This window comes from Meles meles, chromosome 11, assembly GCF_922984935.1.
Source record: "Meles meles chromosome 11, mMelMel3.1 paternal haplotype, whole genome shotgun sequence".
Taxonomy (NCBI): domain Eukaryota; kingdom Metazoa; phylum Chordata; class Mammalia; order Carnivora; family Mustelidae; genus Meles; species Meles meles.
Genome location: NC_060076.1, coordinates 3634395 through 3659807, shown reverse-complemented (window position 1 = coordinate 3659807; position 25413 = coordinate 3634395). Strand labels below are relative to the sequence as shown.

Here is a 25413-nt window from a genome sequence, read left to right as displayed (position 1 = left end):
CACCTACTCTGTACCACACATGAGTATTTTAAGGGGCTTGTGATATACCGGTGAATAAAACAAGGATTGCATTCTTGAAAAAATTTCTATTCGGGTAGATACATTCTTTTTTTTTTTTTTTTTAAATATTTTTTATTTATTTGACAGAGAGAAATCACAACTAGGCAGAGAGGCAGGCAGAGAGAGAGGAGGAAGCAGGCTCCCTGCAGAGCAGAGAGACCGATGTGGGGCTCGATCCCAGGACTCTGGGATCATGACCTGAGCTGAAGGCAGAGGCTTTAACCCACTGAGCCACCCAGGCGCCCCGGGTAGATACATTCTTACATATATTAAAACTAACCCCATGGGGTGCCTGGGTGGCTCAGACAGTTAAGTGTCTAACTCTTGGCTTTGGCTCAGGTCATGATCTCAGGGTCCTGAGATCGAGCCCCCCATCGGGCTCCACACTCAGCACAGAGTCTGCTTGGGATTCTCTCCCTCTGCCCCTCCGCCCCGACTTGTGTACTCTCTCTTTCAAATATAATAAATAAATAAATTCTTAAAAAAAAAACAATCCCATGAACCTACCTAAGAAATGCATTGCTCCAGAACTGATGAAATGTTCTAGATGTTCCTAATCGATCCCATCTCTCTGTATTCTGCCACCAAAGAAAACCACCATCGCGAATTATTAAAGATGCGTGAGGGTACCTAAACAATGCAAGGCTTCATTTGCTTGTTTTGATAGCACGTGAAACATGTTCTTCTCCTTGCATTTGCACTCGGGATTATTTTTCTAAGATTCCTCCACGTCGATCTGCATGGCTGTGGTCCATCCTCTTCGGTTGCTTCATAGCGCACGCTGTGGGGCTTGGCACAGTTCGCCCCGCATCTTCCTCACCTTTGCGAAGGTGGTTTGCTATCACACACGGTGCTGCCACGAGCGCTCATAGGCAGGAGTGTTGGGGGGAAGGGAAGGTCTCACTGTTATGACTCAATCCATGTAATAGTTATAGGACCGCTTGGAATTTCTCTTTCTTCTTAGGTCAACACTGGCAAGACCTTCGGCCACCACACCCCCTGCCACGGATGCATCCATCTTGTCTATGTTTCTAGATTTATGGTCATAATGTTCATAATATTTTATATTTATGGTTATGTCCCCTTTTTATGTCAAATGTTGTTTCTCTGCACCTTCTCTGTCTCGCTGGAGGTATGTCGGCTTCACTGATTTGGTCAAACAACAAACTTTTGGCTCTGTTGTCTCTTTGTTTTCCCCATTACTAATTTCTCCTCCTATGGTCTCTTTCCTGCCACTTTGGCATTTATTTTCTTTCTAACCTAAGTCAGAGGTCCAGATGATTGATTCCCAGCTGTTCTTCTTTCGAGATTTCTTTTTCACTGGCTATCCACCGGCACTCTCAATTTCTGACTCCTTTCAGTTGAAAAATTAAATTAACTTTTTAATTACAGACCCTTTGGCCCAGCAATGTCACTTCTTAAATTTTTCCGAAGAAAAAAAAAAAAGACAGTGATCGTGTCCGCTGCCTGTTGTTATGTTGTTTGTCTGCCAAAAGGGGGCATTTACATCCACTATGATACATCTAACTACCTAACCAGGTATATATACTGTTACTATGTAATAGTTTGTGAAATGTAACTTTACATTTAATGAGTTATAGCTTTACGTAATGATAAAGATATATACAATATTTTATTAAGTGAAAAAGCAAGTTACATATAGACATATACATGATTTTAATTTTTCTTTAAAAAATTCTTTAAAGATTTTATTTATTCATTTGAGAGAGAGAAGGAGAGAACAAGGTGGCGGGGGTGGAGAAGCAGAGGGAGAGGGAGAAGCAGACTCCTCCCTGAGCGGGGAGCCTTATGTGGGGCTCGATCCCAGAAGGACCCCGAGATCACAACCTGAGCCAAAGGCTGACCATTAACCAACTGAGCCACCCAGGTGCCCAAAAATGCTTTGTCTTAAAATTCACTGGAGAGGGGCGCCTGGGTGACTCAGTGGATTAAGCCTCTGCCTTCAGCCCAAGTCATGATCTCAGGGTCCTGGGATCAAGCCCCGCATCTGGCTCTCTGCCTGCTTCCCCCCTCCCCCTGCCTCTCTGCCTACTTGTGATCTCTCTCTCTGTGTCAAATAGATAAATAAAATCTTAAAAAAAAAAAAATTCACTGGAGAGCAACCTGGGTTTTAGTCCAGCCATACACCACTTTCATGATTCCTTTTTTGGCTCAGTCACCTAAGTTGTGAGCAAACATGAAGAAGAAGTACAGGCCAGTGGGCAAGTGCCGCGAGGGAGAAGTGAGGGGCCGGAAGCACACAGGAGGGGCTCAGGGCAAGTTCCCCCAGGAGGGCACATGTAAGAGCTCAGCACACAGGGGCTGCGGGAGGGGCCAGAGGGGCAGAGCAGTTCTGGGGCCAGGGGATGCCGGGCAGGTTTGGTGGCGGCTACCTCACCCCACCACCCCTGCCTTGAATGCAAGCTCCAGGCTCTCAGCCTCTCTGAGCCCCCGTTCTATGGGAGGTAACATAAGGGACCTGAACCTGTGATCTCCAAGTATTCTCCAAGGATTCTGCAAGTCTGAGATTCTCTGCTGACATTCACCAACCACAAGATGACACCATGGTGAGTACGAAACCGCTGGGCGAAGCTGGGAGCCTCCAGCCAAGTGGAACCCACCCCATGAACACTCCCAAGGCAGGGGACCCAGCCTCGCTGTGGAGAAGCTCTGTAAGTGAGAGTGGGACGAATCGGAGAGAGAGAGCGTAGATGATAAAGTGAGTAGAGGAAATGTGCCGGGAATGCCTAGCAGAAGGGCCTGAGCAAGATTCTGCAGGAGGAGTTTTCTAGAATGGTTCTTCAAGGAGATCAGAGCTGGCCTCTAACTTCCAAGTGCCGGAAGAAAAACCCGCAGACAGGGCCCCCGTCTCCCATTTGTGACAAAGCCGAGCCTTCCTGCTCACTGCCACTTGCCACTCCCTCTAGGTAATCCGATCGCTGTTAATTAATAAAGCTGTCGGGTGAACCATCCTCTCTGGTCATTAGTATCCTTCCAGAAAGAGAATCCTGCCGTCGCTACCCCATCCGTCCCTCGGCTGGAGGCTCAATTAACTTAATGCTATGCAAATGAGAGGCTCTTCTCATCATTAGCTTATAGCCCACGAATGTTAATCACATAATTGGGCCTTCAACAGGGTAATTAGACACGATTTCGTCCATTAGTCTTACAAGGCTAATTATTGTTGAGAGGAGAGGGGGACGCTCCCAGAGCTCTGCGAGAAGGCGGGCATCTGGATTCATGGGGGGGCGGGTGCTGCCGCCAGGCACCCAGCAGCCGGAAGCCAGCCTCCCAAGAAACAGGGGACCCTGGGAAGGCCTCGGGTGCTGGGCATGACGGCAGGGTGGGCCACGGCTCGCCATCCTGGTGCGCTGGGACGGGGAAGAGACGACGGTATTTGAGGAAGATGACAGCCAGCCTGGGGCCAGGACACCTGGTTCCAGCCCCCACTCGCCCGTGAGACCTCAGCCAAACTGCTTCATCTCTCTGGGCCTCAGTTTCTCCCTCTGTGCAGTGTGGAGGATGCACTAGGTGGTGTCCAGGGGCCCTCTGGGTTTGACTTGCGTGGTCATGAAAGCACAGAGCTCTGACCGGGGAGGGGGGTGCAGGCAGGAGTGACGGAAAACCACACCAGCGAGTAGGAGGGGCGTTGGGGGGAGCCGTGGGCTCCTTGAGCAACGCAAGGCGGTTACTCGGGTCACTGTGAAGACGAGATTGAGACGCCCATGAGGAACCCGTGTGAGTTTGCTTGGGCTGAGTGTGCGTGTTCTACAATACCCATGCTGAGCTCCAGCCCTCAGTACCTCCGAATCTGACTGTATGTGGAGACGGGCTCTTTATCTACTATTTTTTTAAAGATCTTACTTATTTAATTTGAGGAGGAAGAGAGGGAGAGGGACAAGCAGACCCCACGCTGAGTGTGGAGACTGACACGGGGCTCGATCCTACAACCCTGACACCATGGCCCGTGCCATGTCACAAGTCAGACACCCAACTGACTGAGCCGCCCTGGCGCCCCAGGACAGTCTTCAAGGAAGTGGCTGTCACCGCGGGCTCTAACCCAATCTGGTGTCTTACACCAGGAAGAAATGTGGACACACCCAGAGACCCTGGGGACACATGAGCACAGAGAAAAGACAGCGTGAGGAGGCAGCAGGTGGAGGGGAGAGGCCTCGGAAAAGAACAACACCTTGATCTTGTACTTCCAGCCTCCAGAACGTAGAGAAAATTCATTTCTGCCACGGAAGCCCCTCTCTCTGTGGGGCCTCATTATTGCGGCTCTGGGACACGTCCACGGGCTCCTAACAGGCACCTCCGTCTTCCTGTGTCCCAAACCCAGCCAGGGGCTCCTCCCCAAGCCCATTGCTCCCACGTCCCTGATCGGCAGAGGCATGGCCAGCCCGTTCTTCCCAGGCGCTCCAGCAAAAATGGCGGAGTCCTTCTTGATGTCTCTCTCTTCCGACACGCCCCGCATCCGATCCGATTTGCATCTGGTCTACCTTCGAGATACAGTCAGAGCCTGACTACTTCTCTCCACCTGCACGGCTATTACCCTGGGCCACAGCGCCAGATTCTCTCAGCTGGTTCTAGCCAAGGGTCTCCCATCTGCCATCCCTGCTTCTGGCCTTGTCCTTCCTCCCGCAGACTGTCTGCTATCCACCTGCTCATCTGCTCGGCTCCCCCACGGCTTCCACCTGACGCAAAAGCCCTGTCCACCTTTGATGACTCACTTCCCACTCTCTCCCCACTCCTCAGGCAGCAACCGCCATGGTGCCCCATAAGCATGCCGAGGACATTCCCACCTCAGGGCCTTTGCACTTACTGTTCCCAGGCTCTCGCTGCTCTTCTCTAGGTCTTTGCATGATTTCTTCAAGCCTCTGCTAAAGTGTACTCTTACCAGAAAGGCCAGCCCTGACCACCTTCTACACCACACACCAGCTCTTCCTCTGCCTTTCTCCTGCCGATCTTCCCTCCTCCCCCTTACCCTGCTTTACTGTTCTCCCTGGAGCGCAACCTATTATGGATCTGTTGGCCGAATACAGCTTTTTTCACCCCAACTAGAACATAAGCTGTGTGATGGCAAGTGTTAAGCCCTCTTTTCCTTCCGGGTTCCTAGAATTTCAGCCACACCTGCACGTAATGGATATTCTGTGACTATGTGTTGTGTATCTGAACAAAGTCACCCCCATCTTGCACAGGAAAAAAAAAATAACCTTCACAGACGATAAAGGTCTGCCCAGCCTCACACAGCCTGAAGGGTACAAAGCCAGGCTTCTTGAGCCTCTTGCTTAAGCATGATCCTGTTAAGCTGCTTCCTATCGTGAGAACAACATACAAATTCGCGAGAAGGTGCAAAGCAAGGAAAAGCATCAGGGAAGGCTTCCTGGAGGTGGTGGACTTTGAGCTAAGCCTGATAGAAAACATAAGATTTAGACCAAAAATCCCATGGTGCTCTGAAAGCAGCCACATCATGAGCAAACACTGAGTGTTTAGGAAGCAGGAAGGAGACAGATACACTCAGGGCGTACAGAGCGTGAACGAGAGGGGTGGGTGGGAAAGACAGATGGCTCCCTCTCCTGCTCCCCACCTTGCCGCTGCTCTGTGAGTGGGAGGTCCAGCTCTGACAGGTCTTTTCTCAAGGCACGCAGCCCTCTCCTGGGGTCTAGAACCCATGCTTCATGAGACAGAGGCCCAAGAGAGAAAGGCAGGGCAATGTTGGGGCCCCAGGATGGAGGCTATGTCCAGGAGCTGCAACAGGGTGTCAGGGGGAGGGGAGGGCGGGGAATCCAAGTGCATCTGCCCTCAGGGGTGCAGGGGGAAACCTGCAGAAACCTCAAAGCCAACAGAGCAGGGATACCCAGAGTTCCACAATCTCGGAAAAAGTAGAGCTGAACTTCTATTTGTGGAAGACTTTCTTTCAAAGTTTTCCTTTTATTAAATAATGTCCGTGATATTTAGGAAGGAGAGCTTCAAGCTTTCAGACATCTGCCACCTGAATCTGGCAGAGGCCCCGACTGCGACAGCACAAGGCTGGGTTCACTGGGTCGGCATTTTATTTACGCCTCGAAGGGAGATGGAAAATTGAAGTGCGCTCTGATGTCTCCCAAAGTCTCCTTTGGGTAAAGAAAAACAAACATGATTTCTGCAAGTCATCCCGGCATCTCGCCCTCTTGCCTTTCTCGGGAAATGACTTTAAGCTAACGGCCGAGCATCCCACCTGCCAAAAATGGGGGCATCTCCATCAGAACCAGACTCAAATGCCAACTACCCTGGGCTCCGCTCTGTTAAAGGTCACTTGTCATTCTCCACCCAGGCATGGAGATTGTACCGGGTCTCCGATCACCGTGGCGAGGAAGGCATGTTTATCTTCTCTGACATCTTATTCACCACTGGCGTAGGCCCTACTATTCCTGGTTGGGTAAAACCCACTGGACCCCTAATAAGAGCTTAGTACCCGCAGGTGAGGAAGAGATTGAGACGTGTTCTGCCTGTGGACAGGAAGCCTTGACGGAGGCAGAGAGGGGAGGTGGACGTGGGGGGGCGTTTTCTGGCCATGAAGGTTATCGGGCACTGAAATCGGAAATGGACAGTTGTCACTTTCTCCCACAGTGACACATTTACCCGGAACGGTGTGGAAATCTTTCCGAGACCTCTTAGGGACAGCAAGGAGTCTACCCGACGCTGTGGGCATGACTGAGTGCTCTCAGAAAATTCTTGGGAAAAAATTTTTTCCTGCTTAATACGTAAATGGAGTTTCAATATACTCCAGTAAGACTGTTAGTGTCCGTCTTTAACTAACTAAATTACCCACCAAGAAAATGCCATGAGAACCCTTATTATACGTCTGTCCTGCGTCTTCCTAAAGATCCTCAAACACCTAGCGCGGGCCAGCTCTCGACGGCTCCCAGCTCGAGGCTCCCTGGTTCCCAGCTGCCCGCACAGGCCGTGTGCCTTCTGGATCCCCCGCTGCCATCTGGGACAGCAGAGCCTCCCCTGTGGGGGCCCGTGGTCGCCTGTGGTCGCCTGAGCTCACGCTCTCTCTGGGAATCACCGTATTTTTATCCCCTGAAAGACCCCAGAGGCTGCCGGCAAAGGGTTCAAAGGTAATGTACATTTTTGATGTCGTTGCTTCAAAAGTAATTGCTCTTCTGCTCTCAGAGACAGACGACAAATCTAGTAACAGACTGTCATAAACTAAGTTTTAACCCAGGAAAAAAGCAATGCCGACCTTCCACATTTGCTCAGAATCCTCCTCACCAGACTTTCTTACACAAACACTGGAAATACGTGGTAAAATGTCAACAGTCCCCAGGCGGAAAATACCAGGAGAACCTTCCTTTTTCCACTTCAGCTCTGATTTACTGGAAGATTCAAATCCGCGGCCGCAGCGGCTGCGGGCTGCGGCCCTGTCATCACCGCTATCGGCCACAACCCGGGGCTCTAGGCCCAGGGGTGCACCTCCTTCCTCACTCCTGGCCGGGTGAACCCAGCCGCCACCTCTGGGGATCACTGCCTGAACTCGCCTCTGACCCCCAGCACGGCCACCGAATTCCCAGCACCAGCTGTGATGCAAGTTCACTACAGGAAGCACGACCGTGCTCTCAGAACCAGGGCAGGGTGCCGTCGTCCTGAGCGCCCGTGTCATTGAGAAGCACAGGGAGGGGGGGCGCGAGCCGCCTGGGGGCCAGCGAGTAAGACAGAGTGGACAAGGGGGTTCGGTGCAACAGCCCCAGGACACGGGGACACGCTCTGGCGGTGTGGTCAGAGACGCGCGCTGGTCGCCGCACGGTGGACGCGAGGGCTGCAGCGGTGGCTGGCCTTTGGCTGTGCTTCAACCTCTCCAAGTCTGTCTGCAAACGCGCCTGGTCCGTGGAAGGTGGAGAAGTGGAGGACGTGGAATCCGGCCCGGCTGGCGTAGTCAGTCCACCCCACGCAGGGACGGGTGCGACACACGTCTCGCAAGCGCTGCCTCGACCCCGTTTTGGAGTCTTGGCTGGGAGCTCTCAATCCCCCAACACAGCTGGCTGAGCCCCATTTCCCTTACAGGGGGACCATTTCTGACCATTTCCCTTACGGGGCGCCCACGCTCCAGCTGGGGACAGCCCCCGAATGACTTCAATTAGGCCATCCGGCTACCCCGCCCCCTCGCCGTACCAGAAGCTGCCCTCCGCGGCTCAGCGGCTCTTGCCCGACCCAAGGGTACAACCCGCAGCGTGGCTCCATGTGGCAGCCACTCCTCCGAAGTCACAAAACCTTCTGCCCTGCATCGGAGTGTCACCATGTCGTGTCCAGCCATCCGAAGAATCTTCAAATTGTACAGACCGACAGGGACAGGTGACGAAGAGCCCATTTTCTCCAGGTTGGTTTCTCAGCTCCCACACGACCCGCCAGGCTCCTCCAGCCTGAAGGGCTTCCTCCTTGTGGACTCCAGGGCGTCTCCAACAAGAGCCCGATTTGTCTGTTTGCTGGATCTTTCTCCTGCCCCCCCCCGCCAACCTGTGGCACACGGTCGTGCTGGAGGAACGAGGAACTACCGTGTCCCCCCACTAGAGGGACACAGTTCCCGCAGAGCAGCCGGGGCACCAGCCGGGGCCACGGAACCTGGCTCCTGCTATTTGGGTGATCCCCGACCTCCCTTCAGAAGCTCTGCTCTCCACGGACAGGCTCCGGGCCCCCCGTACATTAGGAATCAGCACGGTTCACACACACGGAGCCACAGTCACGCCAGGCTCTGCGCAAAGTGCTTTCCGTCACCATCTCATCAAACGTTTCCACCCGATGTCCTACAGGCCACGGCTCCTGCTGTCAGCTGAGGAAGCAGAGGCACAGACAGGCTGCCGTGGGGAAGGTTTCGAATGTGACTCTACCGACAATGTCATCCTGGTCGTGCAGAGCATTTTCCGACTCATAGACCCCTTCCGTCTGCATTTTCCCACCCAATACCTACGTGCGGCCAGCAGAGGGGGAGGTCAGAGTGGGGGCTTAGCACACCATTTGGCTGTGAAGGACACTGAGGCTCAGAAAGGTCAAGCAGTGCCCTTGACCACGGTCCCACAAGCCGCAGAGCAGGGTGGTCGGAACGAAGCACCTTCGGGGCCAGGCAGGACAGACACAGAGGAGGCAGCAGCCCAGTGCTGCAGGACAGAGGACAGCCAGAGGGGGCAGGCTGGGGTCCGCCGCCACCCCCACCCACTCTGCCACACTTCCTTCCTCACCCTTGACCCCAGACGCCCTGCTGAGACCATCACCACTTCCTCCAAAGCTGTGGGGCTTGAAGCTTAAGCCCTCGAGTCAAGCAGCCTCTGCCTAAGGGGCGGGTCCTCACCACACCGCACCCCCCCCTCCCGCCCCCGTGGAACGAAGTCAGCGGGACCGGGGACCCCGGTGCGGACGGCCGCATGGCGCCTCTGCTGCTAGGACAGGTCTGGTGGCTAGCCGGCCTTTAAGGGAGCTCTCTCTTCCAAAAACAAAGGTGCTCGCAGAGCACACGGGGAATGATATGTATTCCAGCCCATGTCTGGTAAACTCTCCGACTGCGGCGGCGAGGCAGGGTCACTCAGGTTCTATTAGCTCAATTAATGAGGAGTAAGATAAGGCTAACATGCGGCTCGTCGGGTGGCTCGGCACAGAGCTGGAGTAATGGAGTTATTAACCTCAGTCAGCCGCTGAATGGTGCTGCTGATTCCAACTCCATTTCCTGGTTCAGGCCTCCATTAATGGGCTGTTTATTATCCCTAATCCACGTAAGGATCAGCTGCACGGATATGAGAGCTTCCTGCGAGGACCGAGTGATAATAAAAGAGAGAGAGAGTGGAGGAAGGCAAGAAATCCCCTCTATCTCGCATTTTGTTTTCGGGTCCTCCTGCTGTCCCCCCAAGAGATCGTAGCATCCTTCTCACTTCGGAACACACTAGGAAAGGCGAAGCCATTATCCGAGGGTTTCCTCGTGCTGTCCCCGAGCACAGAGTGTCACACGGAACTCAAAAGAACAAGCTTTGAAATCAAATCAGAGAGCTCTGGCCGAGAAACAACATGCCCGTTCAGGTTTTACCTTCATGGTGCCATCTTCTTCCATCTTCTTTCATTCTCTAAGATTTAACGTCATCAAAACTGAGAAAGCAAACCAGCATTCAGCGGGACAGTGTATCAACACCATTAAAGGCCCCGGCTGTGATTTTCCACCTTGCCTGGCCCACCAGGGTCTTCTGAACAAAAGGGAGACTGTGTCTGGGTCTATTTCTGGGTTGTTTTCCTATCCCATGTGCCACCGGCTGACTGAGCCCTCACCTTCCCTGAGTTCAGCCCACCCCAAGTCTCTAAAAGGTCTTCTGTGGGGAAGAAAAGCAAACGGATTGTTATTGGAGGAAAAACATTTGTAGGTATCGGTAAGTTATGTGTACCGACCCAGAATGAGTGGATACAGCAACTACTCCCAGAAAGTCATCCCTTCTGAGTGTATTTGCCATTTTGGCTTCTTTTTATGGAGCAGGAATCCAAAATCACATGAGTGTCTACCATACATGTTTTCACGTCTCTGACCGCGCAGACGAATCTACAACATAACCATTTGGGGCGTGTGTGGGTACGTGAGAATGGAAGGGGAAATAGGTTCTACATTTTGAATGAGAGTTTGCCGCCCCCCTCCAAGCCCAGAGAAGCTGTTGGGGACCATAGACCAAGCCAACTCACAATGGCTTCCTGTACCCAAACAGCACTTTCCAGTTACAAATCACACAGACACAGTCCATTCACTCTCTAGGACCATACTGCTGGAAGGCTGAAAGAATAGAGTTTATTGCCCCATTTGACAGGTAGGAAAACTGAGATTAAAAAGTAGCATTTTCAAGCTAGGCAGCTGGGATCAATGCCAGCCGCCTTGCAGACAGGATACAAAGTAACAGCTCAGAGCAAAGAGCTGGTTCAAGCCTGGGCTCTTCTATGTGGTCTGACGCTTCTCCAAGCCAAGTGCCTTTTACTGACTAAGCCTTTGTGGGGCTGTTGAACAGATTAAGTGAAATGTAAAGAAGGCAGGTAACTGCCACTCAGAGAGCATCATCATTCTTGTCAAGATCAGGATGTTAATTCAGAACCAAGAGAACCAAGAGAGAAGGAAAGAAGGGGATTCCTGGCAGCAAGAGCAGCAGCCTGGGGCCAGCCTGACCACCGAGCAGAGCTGTCCTGACCGGAGCCCCCGGGACTGGCTTCAAGCGCCTGGCCCCCTGAAATCTGACAAGCTTCCAGAAACTGCACTTGGGTGTGGGATTTCCAGCTCCTACTGACACGGTGCTGGTGTTTGCCAGTCTGTTCCCTAGAGGACAGGACTGTGTGTTTAGCAAAAGCCAACAACACAGTCATCTCCAACTGGCAGTCAAAGGCAAGGAGGGGAGCCGAGCCACTGCCTTCCCAGGGACAACCAAACCTCCTCTGTGCTCCTCTGGACACGGGACACTATAACCATCTAGTTTAAAACGTAATAGTGACTAAAAATCCCAAGGCACCAAAACACACTCTCAAAGGAACCCACGGAGCAGTTTCCAATTTGCACAAATGAGCTGGGACACGAAGGAGATAATCTGAAACCTGGCCCTGGGGTGATCTCTTTCTAGTCCCCAAAGTTAGTCCCCTGAGATAAAGAGACAGGCCGAACCATAGTCCCCCCGCCCCCCCCCCCCCCGCTTTGCCCCCTTCCCCAAGGATTTGCCAGACATGGGACGGCAGCTCTGACCGCTGGCAGGTGGTGCCTCGGACAGAACGGACAGGATGGGGACCTTGGCCGCTCAGCCACCGTGCAGTGGGGTGGAGGCGGTCAAGGCCACAGCTTGCCCGGCTCCTCCCTGCGGTACTGAGGGGAAGGAGGGTGCCAACCGCCCCCCCCCCCAAGCCTGTCTGATACACTGCAAACTTCCCGACATCAATCAGAATCCTATACTCCCTCTCTACAGTAAACATTAATTTTAAAGGGAACAGCCACGCTCCAAACTTGCAGCATGAAATGAATTATTTTACAACTAGGCAGAGGGCAGGTTTCCGGCTGCAGCCGAGGTAGTTCGTTCTTTGTTTCTTTCTTCTTCTTCTTCTTCTCCCCCCCCCCTTTTTTTTTTTACTATTATTACGTTTTAACAAACTTTATAGCCTATTTTATTTGTTCTCAAATAACTTTTTCCCCTTCTTTGCAACACATCAATTACTCGGTCGACTTCCCTCACGCTGTGAGGTTGGAATGCAGAGATTGATACCGCTCGGCGGGATAGAATTTAGTATTATGTGCCACGGGCTTATGAGGTAGGAGTCAAACAAAACATTGCGTCTGAACACTATCTATTTATTAGCTCTGAGAAGAGATTTATATTTGACAAGGAGACAATAACTTTGTTTTCTGATAAGCCAGCGAGGTCTATTTCTGTGTCCAACCCAGAGCAGCTTCTCCTTCTCCAATAACTCTATTTACTAGCATGAATATATTTTAATAATAAAATTGATATATATGTAAATTTATTTTAATCTAATTTCATCGAACGCTCCTAAAAAAAAAAAAGAGCCTTTGTAGATTGTTTTCAAATCTGAATTATAGATTTCTGTATCGTATTCCCAGATTGATTTCTAGGCTATAATTCTGTCAAGATTTCCTCCTGGTGTCAAAAACAGCAATACCACAGCGAGAGTGCTTTATAATTGGCATTACAGCTGAACCAGAATTACAGCCCGAGATTCATCCCGGTGCCAGGTGGGCTCGTTTTAGAATATTTCCTGATTTCTTAGCCTGTATCTGGACTTGAAGGTTTATGGCTAAAATTATCTTCTGAATTAATCATACAAAATGTTAATTGAAAGCTAAGGTTGGGGGAATGGGATAGTGGGAATTGAGGAGGAGAGAACACGCCCTCCGGATGGGAGGGAAATAGGGAAAGGTGATTAAAACGGTGTGCAAGATTAACTCTATGCTGTAAACATCTTTTTTTCCCTGCTTGTCCTCTGCCCTGGGGTCAAATAAATTAAAGTGGCATTGTTTACTAAGTCTTTAGAAACTGATTTTATTCCATGGTGAATGGAGAAATATCTACTCGCAAGCCTGCCCTAAATCAAAGAGGTTCTTGAATATTCTTCCCTGTGCGTTCACACCCCGCCCTCCCCTGCCTGTTGCAGTCCTGGCACCGTGCGCAGGGTCAGTAAATAAAACTGTCTTTTTCTCCCTCAGGGCTCAAAGTAATCTAGTCCTGGATTCTCTCCTCCCAGAGTCAGTGACCCGCCCCAGGTTCCCTTTCAGTGACTGTTCTAGCCGTTCATCTTCAGGTAGATGATCGGCTTACGTAGAAGCTAGCCGGCTGGCAGGTGCCAGGAGATGGAAGCTGGAAACAGCCTTCCCGCCCTGCGGTCCCTGGAAATTTGCTGGCAACTTAGGTAGTAAGACAGGAAGCTCGGGCGTGTGCCCCACAACTAGGCAGACATCTCAGCGTGCCAGCAGGAAGCTCTCCAGCCTCACCTCTCGGGGTGGAAAGAGAGTAGAAGAGAAGGCAGCCGTGGAAGGCAGAGGAAAGCCCCACCCAGATGGCCAGCCCAGAATCTGGAACGATGTCACTTCACCTGGCAAAAGGGACCCTGAAGATGAGATTCAGGTAAAGACCCCGATATGGTTAGATCGCCCCAGATCCTGGGGGGCGGCCCAATTGAACCACATTGGTCTTCAAAACCCGAGACGTGTCCCCAGCTCTGGCCAGAGGGAGATGTGACTACAGAAAGGGGTCAGCCTGTGTAACGGTGCTGGCTTTGGAGATAAAGGGATCCACGGCCCAAGGGCCGTGGGCAGCCTCGGAAGCTGGAGAGGGCGAGAAAACAGCTTCTCCCCAGAGCCTCCAGAAGGAATAAAGCCCTGCAGACTATTGATTTTCATCCTACAGCACTGGTTGACGATAAATCTGTGTTGTTGAAGCCACCAGGTTTGTGGGGATTTATTACAGCAGCCATAGAAACAAAACCAATACACCAACTCGTGCTATTCTTAGGGAAAAGATAAGCCTATTATTCAAAGACAAATGGTTTGTAAAATACAACCGTCTTGGGACCCACAGATAGATGCTGCTGAAAAAGGGTCATAGAAGTGGAAAAAATGGGGGAATAGAAAGAAAAAGGCAATGAATACCCTTTGGAAGAAAAATTACTCCAGGAAACATAGGCATGTTTTCAATAAAAACTTATCAATACACTCAGCATCATTTAGAGAGAACAGGCTCAAAAAGAAATTAAAGGGAAAATGAATGAGAGCTAACAGGGTTAAGGGGTAAATAAAGGGAAACATAAAAACATTACAGAAATAAAAAGCTCGGGGTAATGGGAAAGTAATGCAATAGAAATTATCGAAGTTATGATGAAGGACAGATAGGAAAAGAAAAAGAGATAAAGCTATTAGAAAAAATCTTAGGGGCACTTGGGGGGGCGCCGTCGGTTGAGCGTCTGACTCTTGGTTTTGGTTCGGGTCATGATCTCAGGATTGTGGGGTCAAGCCCTGAGTCTGGGTCTGCGTTGGACGGAGAATCTGCTTGAGATTTTCTCTTTCCCTCTCCCCCTCCCCCTGCTTGCACACTTGTGCACCAACGCTCTCTCACGCTCTCAAATAAACAAAATCTTAATAAAAAAGCTTTTGTTTATTTGTCAGAGAGAGAGAGAGAGAGAGCACACACAAGCAGGGGGAGCAGCAGGCAGAGGGAGAAGCAGGCTTCCCGCTGAGCAGGGAGCCCAATGTGGGACTCGATCCTGGGACTCCGGGATCATGATCTGAGCTAAAGGCTTAATCTACAGAACCACCCAGGCATCCCAATGAATAAAATCTTTAAAAAAAGTAAAAAAGAAAAAAAAGTCCCAATTATGGAAAACAGAGGGTAACTATCCAACATACACAAAATGGGTTTCCTGGAGAAGAAAACCAAGCAAGTGAACCAGGAAAATAGTAAGATGTGTACTAGAATACTGTTGTCCTTCAGGAACATTCCAGAGGAAAGCCATCAAAAGAGGCCAGACTAGGGCCTGCCGAGCGTAAATGAACTTCAGGGGGGAGAGCGCCCTCACGGGCACCCAGACGGAAGCAGCACACGCCCCAGGACAGAAGGCATCTCCCGCCCCCAGGCATTGCTACAGCCTCAGAGACATCAGAGGATGGTGTAGAAACGATACAGGATGCTGATGGCAAGAAATGGGATCAAAGTGTGCTTTACTTCGCGGGACGTTGTTCACAAATAAAGGTAAGAGAAAAGCACTCTCAATACTCAAGGAGTTAGGAAGTCTAGCATGTGTGTGCCCTGGCCAAAATGAATCGAAGACAGTCCTTTCAAAGCAAAGAGGCCGGGCACCGGGGTGGCTGAGTTGGCTAAGTGTCCAACTCTGGATTTCTGCTCCATGGTGATCTCAGGGACGTGAGAGCGAGCCCCGCATCGGCATGAAGTCTGCTTGAGATTCTCCCTCTCCCTCTGCCCCTCCCTCCACTCTTTAAAAAAAAAAAAAAGGAAAGATGAATCAAAATTGGTAAACGGCGAGGTTGAATTCTATAAACAGCTGGTGTTAAAATCTGAATCCAGTTGAAGAGAATTAAAACCTCACGAGTGTAGTTATTACTGCTAAAAACAACATAATTGTTATAGTTCTAGAAAGAAATGGTTAGTCATCTTAAAAATAAGAATGGGCGTCAAATAAGCCGGGATTCAACATCTGGAGAATGTGCCCGTCCTGCAGCAGAGAGAGGACAGGCAGGGGGCGAGGAGGGAGCACACAGGGGAGCACCTTCCCTTTCCTCTTCTGTGAGACAGTCAAGATACTCTGTTTCATTGGAAAATGGACAAATTGAGAAATACAGCCTAACCTTGGATGTGAAACAAGCCAACCGTGCTGGAGACCAGCAGGACCAGAACCAGAGCACCTCCTGCCCGGATCACTGGGAAGGGGAGAGGGGAACAATCGCAGTAACAGAAGTCGAAGGAAACAGGAGCCAGAAAGAAAAGACAGGGGGCCTGGCCGGCTCAGTGCAAGGATCACGTGATTCTTGATCCCAGGGTCGCGAGTTCGAGCCCCATGTCAGGCATAGAGATTACTAAAAAATAAATAAATAAACTTTAAAAAAAGATGGGAAACAAAGGAAACCATAATAAAGCATAAAATAAAGTGATAACGGTAAAAATAAATGGGATAATTTCAACTATTCAAGGAATAAAACAGCAGGTTGGATAAAAAAAATCTTAATTGTCATTCTGTTCACATGATGACAAAAATGAAGGGAAGCGAAGTAGTTGGAAGTAAAAGTGAGCCAGGTGAGTGCGACCGGGGGCTGAGTTCCGGGTCCAAAACACAGATGGAAACATCACCACCCGATTCCTCCCAAAGCCCCACCCAAAAGTGACAGGAGAGGAAGCCTCCCTAACAGGACAGAGAGAACGGAGGAAGGGGACACAACCACGGAACGTCTGGAGCAGAAAGCAGGTGACCCGTGACAACCAGCTCCAGAGGCCCCTCCCCACAAAGGCCAAAGCCCAGGTTGGCAGCAGGAAACGCTGAGAACAAACCCAAAGGTCACCAGCAAACCCTCAAAAGGTTCAGACGCCCTTACCACTCTGGCGCCCGCGGCTAAGATCAGGTCAACTGGATGAAACTCATCTCGGAAGGCGTTAAGACCCAGATCCCCTCCTCACTCCACCCAGCTGAGCCAATGCCCCTTCTCCACATGGGTAGAAATGGAAGGTTTATCTCTCGAGGGGGTATAATCAGGCTGTTCGGGCTGGAGTGCCAAGCACAGTTGAGAGCCTGCATCTGTACGGAAATTAGGGGAAACAGGTAAAAAATATGCAGACGGCATTGCGCACGCGAAACCTCTTCCCACCTTTGGAGCAGCTGATACGAGGATGGCCAGGACCCTACGCTGGCAAGAGGTACAGAGATGACTTCACGGGACTTCTGAGTCTGAAATTTTTTTTGCTTCAATTACCAATTATTTTTGCTAGATTTTGACACAGTGTTTTTAATTTAATCTAAATAAAAGTAAACTTTTTTTGCTTCAATTACCAATTATTTTTGCTAGATTTTGACACAGTGTTTTTAATTTAATCTAAATAAAAGTAACTGTCAACTTCCTGGGGTGGGGGGAAGAGGTCTCTCTACCCTCCCGCAGGAGGCTCAGAACCCGAGCAGGACAGAGGAATCTGATGGAGGGCTCCGCACAGGCGGCCCCAAGATACCACTTTTCCGTAAAGACGAAGTCTATGGACCCCCATGCACCTGTCCGTTAGCGTCTTAGTCCCCCAGTCTTACACAGCAGCAAACCACCAAGGAGAACCCGATGCTTGAAAAACAATCCAACGAACAAAAGAATCTATGGAGAAAGAATGAAGCCAAGACACACAAAACCTCAACAGGAACACACCATGCAGGAGACCAAGAACCAAGCCTGTCACGGATGTTCTGAAGAGCTAGAATAATCCATGAGACAATATTGAGAAAATTCTTTTTTTAAAAAACCTTTATTTTTAAAAAATATTTACTTTATTTTATTTATTTGAGAGAGAGCGAGAGAGCATGAGAGGGGAGAAGGTCAGAAGGAGAAACAGACCTACCCCACTGAGCTGGGAGCCCGATACGGGACTCGATCCCAGGACTCCAGGATCACCACCTGGGCCGAGGGCAGCTCCTCAACCAACATAGCCACCCAGGCACCCAAGATCAAGAACCTTTAAAAGGAACATTTACAGAACAGAAAAAGAGCTCTTGAATATTATACAAATAAACACCATCGCTGCAATTAGAGATGCAACAGAAGGGCTGGAAGAGAAGGTTGAGGAACTGGAGAAAGTAGAGCAAGACAAAATCAACCAACCATGCACATGAGCAGACCAGAAAAACCAAAGACAGAGACTAAAAGAGAGGAAAGATATTTTTTAAAAATGTAGAGGGCCAGGGGCGCCTGGGTGGCTCAGTGGATTGGGCCGCTGCCTTCGGCTCAGGTCATGATCTCAGGGTCCTGGGATCGAGCCCCGCATCGGGCTCTCTGCTCCGCAGGGAGCCTGCTTCCTCCTCTCTCTCTGCCTGCCTCTCTGCCTACTTGTGATCTCTCTCTCTGTCAAATAAATAAATAAAATCTTAAAAAAAAAAATGTAGAGGGCCAGTCCAGGAGATCTAATACACAAACAACACATTCCAGAGAACAGGGAAGGGGAGAAGAATAAAAGAAAAAGAAAGAAAGAAATCCATCAACAAAATAACTGAAGAGAATGTCCCCAGATGGAAGGACACAGGTTCCCAGATTAACCTCAGGTACAATGGGGTAAATTAGACCCAAACCAAAGAAATGAGTGAAATTTTATAGTGAAATTTTAGAACTCTGTGAGCAAAAGGAAGATCCTACCAACTTCCAGAGAGAGGGAAAAAAGTCACGGACGAAGCATCAGGAATCAGATTGCCATCGGGTTTCTTCATGGCAATTCAAAATTGTGGAGGGAGAGTGATTTTGGTTAATTCCTCGACAGGGGCGCCTGGCTGGCTCAGTTGGTTAAGTGTCTGCCTTCTGGTTGGGTCATGTTCCCGGAGTCCTTGGATCGAGCCTCACCATGGGCTCCCTGCCAATGGGCTTCTCCTTCTGCCCCCGACCCTGTTGTGCTCGCTCGCTCTTTCTCTCTCTCAAATAAATAATCTTATAAAAAAATTTAATTCCTCACCAACCAAACTACCCAGCAAGTATAAAGGTAGTACGTTCAGACGCACCTGGTCTCAGAACATTTACCTCCAGGCAACCTTTCTCAGGAAGCCACTGATGGATATGCTTGACCAAAAACGAGGTAGTAAACCGAGATAAAGAAAATTGGGGGATGTGGAGACAATCTCCCTTTGTGGGAGAGAGGTGAAGGGCATCTTTGGGGATTACTGATTCAGGAAAGACAATAAGGAAAAGAGGCAAAAGAAGGCAGGAGGAGCTCCTTCCAGCACAGCCGGCCCACTGGGGGCAGGACTTCTGGAAGAAGCCCACAGCTGAGCGCTGGCACGTCCGTGTCCAGGACCCCCGCCATCCCCATGTGGCTTTGACAGGCCGGAACAGAGAACCCACCTCGTGGCTACCAGCGTGAAGTGTTGTTACTGAGGAGGGGAGGCTCAGCGAATGTGGGTGAGTAACCGTCTGTCACAGTCACTCCCATCAAGATGGCTCTTCACAATGAACACATAGGAACTGCATAATCCGGCACCAAAACACATAAAGCAAAAACTGCGGAAGTAAGAAAACAAGAATAAAACACAGCACAGGGGTGCCTGGGTGGTGCAGTCGGTTAAGTGAGGGACTCTCGAGTTCCACTCAGGTCATGATCTCAGGGTCGTGAGATCGAGCTCTGCGTCGGGCTCCCCGCTCAGTGCGGAGTCTGCTCCAGATTCTCTCCCTCTCCCTCCCACCTGCGCATGTGCTCTCGCTCTCCAAAAATAAAAATAAAATAAAAGTTCTTCATACCCTGCACCAAAACAAAAAACTAATAATGAGAGTTGAACTAAACAAGGAAATCCCAACTGCCTGGAATCTTCAAACTCTCCTAAACCAAATCACAGTTCCTGCAACGATTGACCCCAAACAGCCAGGAGCTGCCCAATAACCAGCAACATCAGGTTAGGACCAACCAGAGAAAAGTCAAATATGCCCCCCGGGCCGAGCGCACAGGGCACCCCAATTCCAGCTCCGCCCCCCCAGGCTGCACCCCAGCAGGACATGCCCCCAGCCGCCCCCTCAAGCTCTGCCAAACCCAAGTGACCGGCAACTCTCTTCCCAGAGGGAGCCTGGCTAAACGGCTCCTGCTCGTCTTCCTCTGGATCCCCTTCCTTTGCCTCCACAACATACACAAGGATGGTGTCCTCTCGAGTTCAAGTGAGCCGAAGAAGAGCAGAACATCCATCAGCCTTGGACACAGGTTTGGGGCACGTGGCCGGCCATCAGCCTTGGACACAGGTTTGGGGCACGTGGCCGGCCACCTGGAAAGTGTCCAGCTCACACTGAAGACCCACGTGAAAATGACTGTCGGATGCACCAGAGGTTTCCATGTACAAAAGGAAAGTGTGGACATAACAGAAGGAACGACCGTGGATTTGCCTGGCACCAACATCCCCCGAGGAAGGCAAGACTGGCCGGACTGCCGCTCACGGGCGAGGGAGCTCACGGCCAGCCAGGTGAGAGCCGGGATCCGAACCGAAGCTTGACTCCTGGTTCACAGGGCAAATGCAGTGGGTGGGGGGAGATGGAGGCACCTAAGAGACCTTCCATTTGTGGAGCGTGTGGGCTTCTGGTCAGCCGCAAGCTGTCAGATGGACCTTGTCAGCCGAGCCCCTGCGGGGAGGATGCCCAGCGCAGGCACCCTCCGGGAGGCGGTGTAGACAGGGCCGTGGCCCCCCTGGATGGGGACAGCTTACCTGTTGGGCTGGAAGCCCAGACTGTTCAGCATGTGCGCCTGGTCCAGGTCCTTCGGGAAGCCATGCAGCACCCAGCCCTTCTGAATGCTGTCCTGCCGGCTCAGGCGCTGGCTCAGCACCTTCATGATGATGCTGTCGGGGACTGCAGAGACAGGAGGGCAAGCGGTCACTCTATCATCCCGGGCACCGCTCCTGACCCCACAGGGGTCTGAGGGAGCAGCGGCAGTCTGTGGCTTCTGGGTTTCCTAAGGCCCTTGACTCTGGATTGAAAAGGTGAAGGTTAGGGTTTAGGCAGACGAGGCTGTGGGTGCAAAGGTCCCTCCTAGGCCCCCCGCAATGGAAGGAATGTGGCTGAGATGGAAAAGCATTGGGGTGACCTTGACCCCTCCCTGACCTTGACAAGACACCATGCCCATCAGCAGCCAGGGTGGTTCCCAGGCCTGCAGCAACATGGGGACAGTCCCCGTCCCCCCAGGATCCAGCTTTTGCAGCACAGCAGGCCCCTGGGAGAAGGTTTAGCCTCCCTCAAGTGGGGCTGTGTCGGCGCCCCGGCTGCTCTCCGCTCATTTGCAACAAACAAGCATCCCTTGCTTCCCTCCTTCCTCCAGTTCTCCCCTCCTCGATGTCTAGAACCCAATCTCAGGAGTTCTGGTTACAACCAGAGGCCGCGGCACGGGCTCGCGGAGGCTGAGGGACAGGGACGTGTCTTGTTTACATTACCCAACTGACATTTTTCTGAAATTTATACCTCTCTTTCAGACTCACTCAATGTCCTACGTTGCTGACGTACTGCGTTTTAGCAATTTGCACTGCATCTCCTGCACTTGGCACTCATTTTTCAGGAAATACTTGGTAAATAGTACCAGTGTTTGCTGTGGATGTGGTCCCGACAAGCTGGTTTCCCAGAGTTGCCGCGAGGGTGTTGGGCAGCTTCTCCGGAGAGCCCTGGCCCCCCTCTTACCAGCTACCCGTGGCTTGGGCAAGTAGCCCTGGCACACACACCTGAAACCTTCCGAAAGGCCCCCAGGCCCACGGCCACGGGAACACAGGGGTGAGAGCTGCAGAAACATCTGCTTTCCTCCATGGCCCCGATGCACGCATCACTCCCTCGTCACCAAAGGACGCTGAACCTTATTCCGAGCAATCCACATTTCCCTGGATTTGTTCCCTCTCCCTTCTTTCAGCCCTCTCCCCAGTCTTGAGGAACGAGCAGAAAAGGGCTTTCACTCTAACGAGCACATCAGGCTACCTAACACGAGCAGGAAGTTGATACAGCTGATCCTGTCTCTTCCCCTGCGTGCACCTGCTGTGGCTCCCCAGTGCTGGGAGAACGAGAGCGGTCACCCTTCCCACGGCCAGCAGTCCCTGCAGTCCCTGACTCCTGCCTCCCTCCCAGGTGACTCTCCCCCAGCTTCTCCCCAGTCCCTCCCACCAGGACACCCCTCCCCTCTGCCTGGCCTGGGGTAAGCCTTTGGACTCAGCCTTGGGGGCCGGTGGAATGTGCTCCTGAGGACTGCACCCAGCCTGGCTCAGCACCTGGACCTCCACTTCACTTGCCGCCCTCGTGGCGGGCTAAGTCTTGTGTGATGTCTGCCTCTCCCAAAGACAGTGGGTTCCAGGAGGAAAGAGACCAAAGCCCAGCGTCACTCGTCACTTGCTTCCCCCACAATTAAGCAATGGAGCAGCGGCAGAATCAACAGACGGAGCCTCCCCTTCTCGAAAGCTTCGCCGCAGGTGATCAAACGTGTTAGAAGCAACTTGCCCAGACCCGGGAGAGCCAGGAGGTGGGCAGGAGATGACACAGGCTTGAGGGCACACCGATCCAGGGTCTCAGCCCTGCCCTGCACCCAGAGATGCCCTCAGCTGGTCACTCAACCTCTCCAACCAAGGGTCCGAGTCCTCCTCTGCCAGAAGAGGAGGGCGGGGTCTGTCACCACAGGCTCGGCACGGCACAGAACCGTCCAGGCGCGTGGCCGGAACTTTCCAGTTCAGGAGACGTAAGTTGGAAAAGGATACAAACATTTCCACGTTTCCCCAGGGTCAGGGTGTTCTGAGAACAGACCATAGGCTCCTGGGATGTGGGATGCCTGACTTCAAACAAGCCTTGACAGTTACAGAGAGAGCCCTCTGCAGAGATTTAGGGACCTGTCTCGAGACCTTTGTTTATATTCCTGGCGTTGTAAATCCAGGGCCAGCTGCCTTCATGAGCTCTGAGAGTCATAATTTCAGGCCCTGTCCCCCATGCTACAGATCCCTGTACACACACCGTATGTCGGCTCCCGCCACGTCTCCCCGTGAGGATTGGGGCTGTGGGGAGCTAGCATTCAGATTACGGCGTGAATAAATAATGGACCTGTTCTCTGACCCAGAAACCCCGTGTCTTGTTTCAGGATAAATAAATACAGATTAAAAACAAAAAGGGTTAAGAATCTGCGATATTGCTTTCCAGTCCAGGCCTACCCCCTAAATATTTAACGGATGTTTTCATCTAAATAAGAAACCAATATAGAAAGAAGGCCTTCCCAGTGATCTGTCCAGTGGGTAGTTACAGAGCATGTGCGGGTCAGTACTGTGAAACACGGCCAGCCACAGGGCAAGGGTCCTGCCCTCCAGAAGCCCACATTCTAGTGAGAGAGATAAGCAACGCCCAGATCAATAACCAGCACAGAGTCGTGGGTACTATGAAGAAAACGCACCAGATGATGGGAGCCTGCTGCTGTGACCAGCTCTAGGACAGCCTCAGGAAGTCACATCCCGCTGAGATTCCAAATTCTGGGTCCGGCTGCGTGAAGACGCAGTAAGGAGGTTCTGGGCAGAGAGCATGGCAGGGCCCGGGCCCTGAGGCTGGAATGATCTGGACACAGGTGCAGAGACGGGGCCCATGCGGCTACAGCAGAGTGGTCTGTGGGAAGTGAGGGTGGACAGGCCCAGCCGGGCGTTCAGGAAGGAAGGGGATTTGGGCACCCCACGGGCCATCTTGGGGATGATTAGGTGTTGGCCTTCAGTGGGTATCAGTGAATGAACAGACGGGGGTTAATCCCAGCATCATGCACTTGGCCACACTTGCCCCTGGAAAAGCTCATTCTTTGGTATCAGTCAGTGGAGTCCCCATTTGGGGTCCCTGGGTCCCAGAGATGTGACTGATCAACAGTACGATTTTCTTTCTTTCTTTTTTTAAAAGATTTTATTTATTTATTTATTTATTTATTTATTTATTTGGCAGACAGAGATCACAAGTAGGCAGAGAGGCAGGCAGAGAGAGAGAGGAGGAAGCAGGCCCCAAGCTGAGCAGAGAACCCCGATGTGGGGCTCGATCCCAGGACCCTGAGATCATGACCTGAGCTGAAGGCAGCGGCTTTAACCCGCTGAGCCACCCAGGCGCCCCAACAGTACGATTTTCTAAGTGCTCAGTGCAGGCTGCTAAGGGCAGAAATGGACCCCGTAAAGTCTGCAGAGAGCTCGGGCTGAGGACGTGAATCGAAGTCAGCAGCTAACAGCTCCTGCTCTTTAAATTTCTAGAAAGGAAACATCTTTTGCCGAGGGGACCGTGGCTTTCCGGTCCTGCCCCAACGCTCTCTGACACTCTGAACTGCAGTCTCTTCTGCAAACTGGAAGGTACCTGGTGCGCTTTGGGCAGGCGGCAAGGCGAGGGGCTGCAGCAGGGTGTGTGATACGGGAAAACTCAGCAGAAAACTCACCACTTGGTTCCCCTGGATTCCTCTCTCAGGGCAGGTGTGAGCTGAGAGCCCGGTGGTTTAGGGGACTCTCCTGGCAGCAGCAGGACCTCCCTGAACCTCAGTGTCCTCGTCTGTGACACCTGCCTCACTGGCTGCTGTGGGACCAGGAGATGGACTCATTAAAGAAGCCAGATGAGCTAGAGGTCTCCTGAAGGCCTGGGTGCGTATAATTTCGTCCCTTCCCAGAATTTATCCAGATTCCCATCAGACTGCGAGGATGAAACCTCTGACAAGATTATGTCACCCTTAAATTTCAAACTTTTCAGATTAAAAAAATCCAACACCTGAGCTTAGATCTGACGTTGGGAGAACGCCGTAGGTTTGAAATGGGCTTGCCTGTGCAGGAGGCCCCCTAGGCAAGGAGCTTGCTGAGCCATGGGCATCGAGGCCTCGGTTGTGTGGGGGTGAGGGCTGGATTGGACCAACATTTGTTTCGCCAACAGTCAGGAAAGCAAGCCGCTCTCCAGGCCTCCCTGGGGCCTGCAGCTTTCTCGGGGCAATGGGGGGCTGCGCATGAGGCCCGGAGCCCTGGGGATTCACAGAGGGAAGGCCCTGGAGGGTCATCCCCTTGACCATTCTTGTTTCAAAGTTGAGAAACTAAGGCCTAAAATGGTCATGGCTCGAGAGACCCCTGCTGGAGAGAAACATGACTGGAGGGAAGAATGGAAGACCGGACGGAAGCACAAGGAGACTTCTTGCAGGGAAGGGGCTGTGTGTGCAAAGATTTCCAGACGGAATTTCCCAATTTGTGTCGGAAGTTAAAATGTAGGGGCGCCTGGGTGGCTCAGTCGGTTGGGTGTCTGACTCTGATTTCAGCTCAGGTCACGATCTCAGGGTCATGAGATCGAGCCCCGTGTAGGGCTCCTCACTCAGCATGGAGTCTGCTTGAGATCGTCTCTTTCCCTCTTCCTCTGCCTCTCCCCCTTCTTGCATCCTCTCTCTACATAAATAAATAATTAATTTAAATCCTTAAAAAATTATTTTTAAAAGTTAAAATGTACGTGCCTTTCGGCGCAGCAATCTCACTCATGAGAAGTCACCCCTGAGAATTGGCAGCGCATAAGGGGCTCATCTCAGTGTCACTTCCAGTGGTGACGATCAGAAACAACGTACAATGTCCGTCAGCAGCAGGCAGGTAAAATAAAATAAAGGGCAGCACGTCCACGCAACGGGACACGACACACCTTTCAACAAGCCGTTTCCG

The 25413-nt window shown here is 51.5% G+C and overlaps 1 protein-coding gene across 2 annotated transcripts in view; it reads right to left on the bottom strand.

The window, feature by feature from the left end:
* AK8 (adenylate kinase 8) overlaps window positions 1-25413 on the bottom strand; it is a 117401-nt gene that overhangs the window by 29208 nt on the left and 62780 nt on the right. For both annotated transcript variants that reach the window (XM_046023026.1, XM_046023028.1), the window contains exon 11: window positions 20473-20614. In XM_046023026.1, the coding sequence (XP_045878982.1) occupies window positions 20473-20614 (142 nt within the window). The remainder of the gene's footprint in view (window positions 1-20472; window positions 20615-25413) is intronic.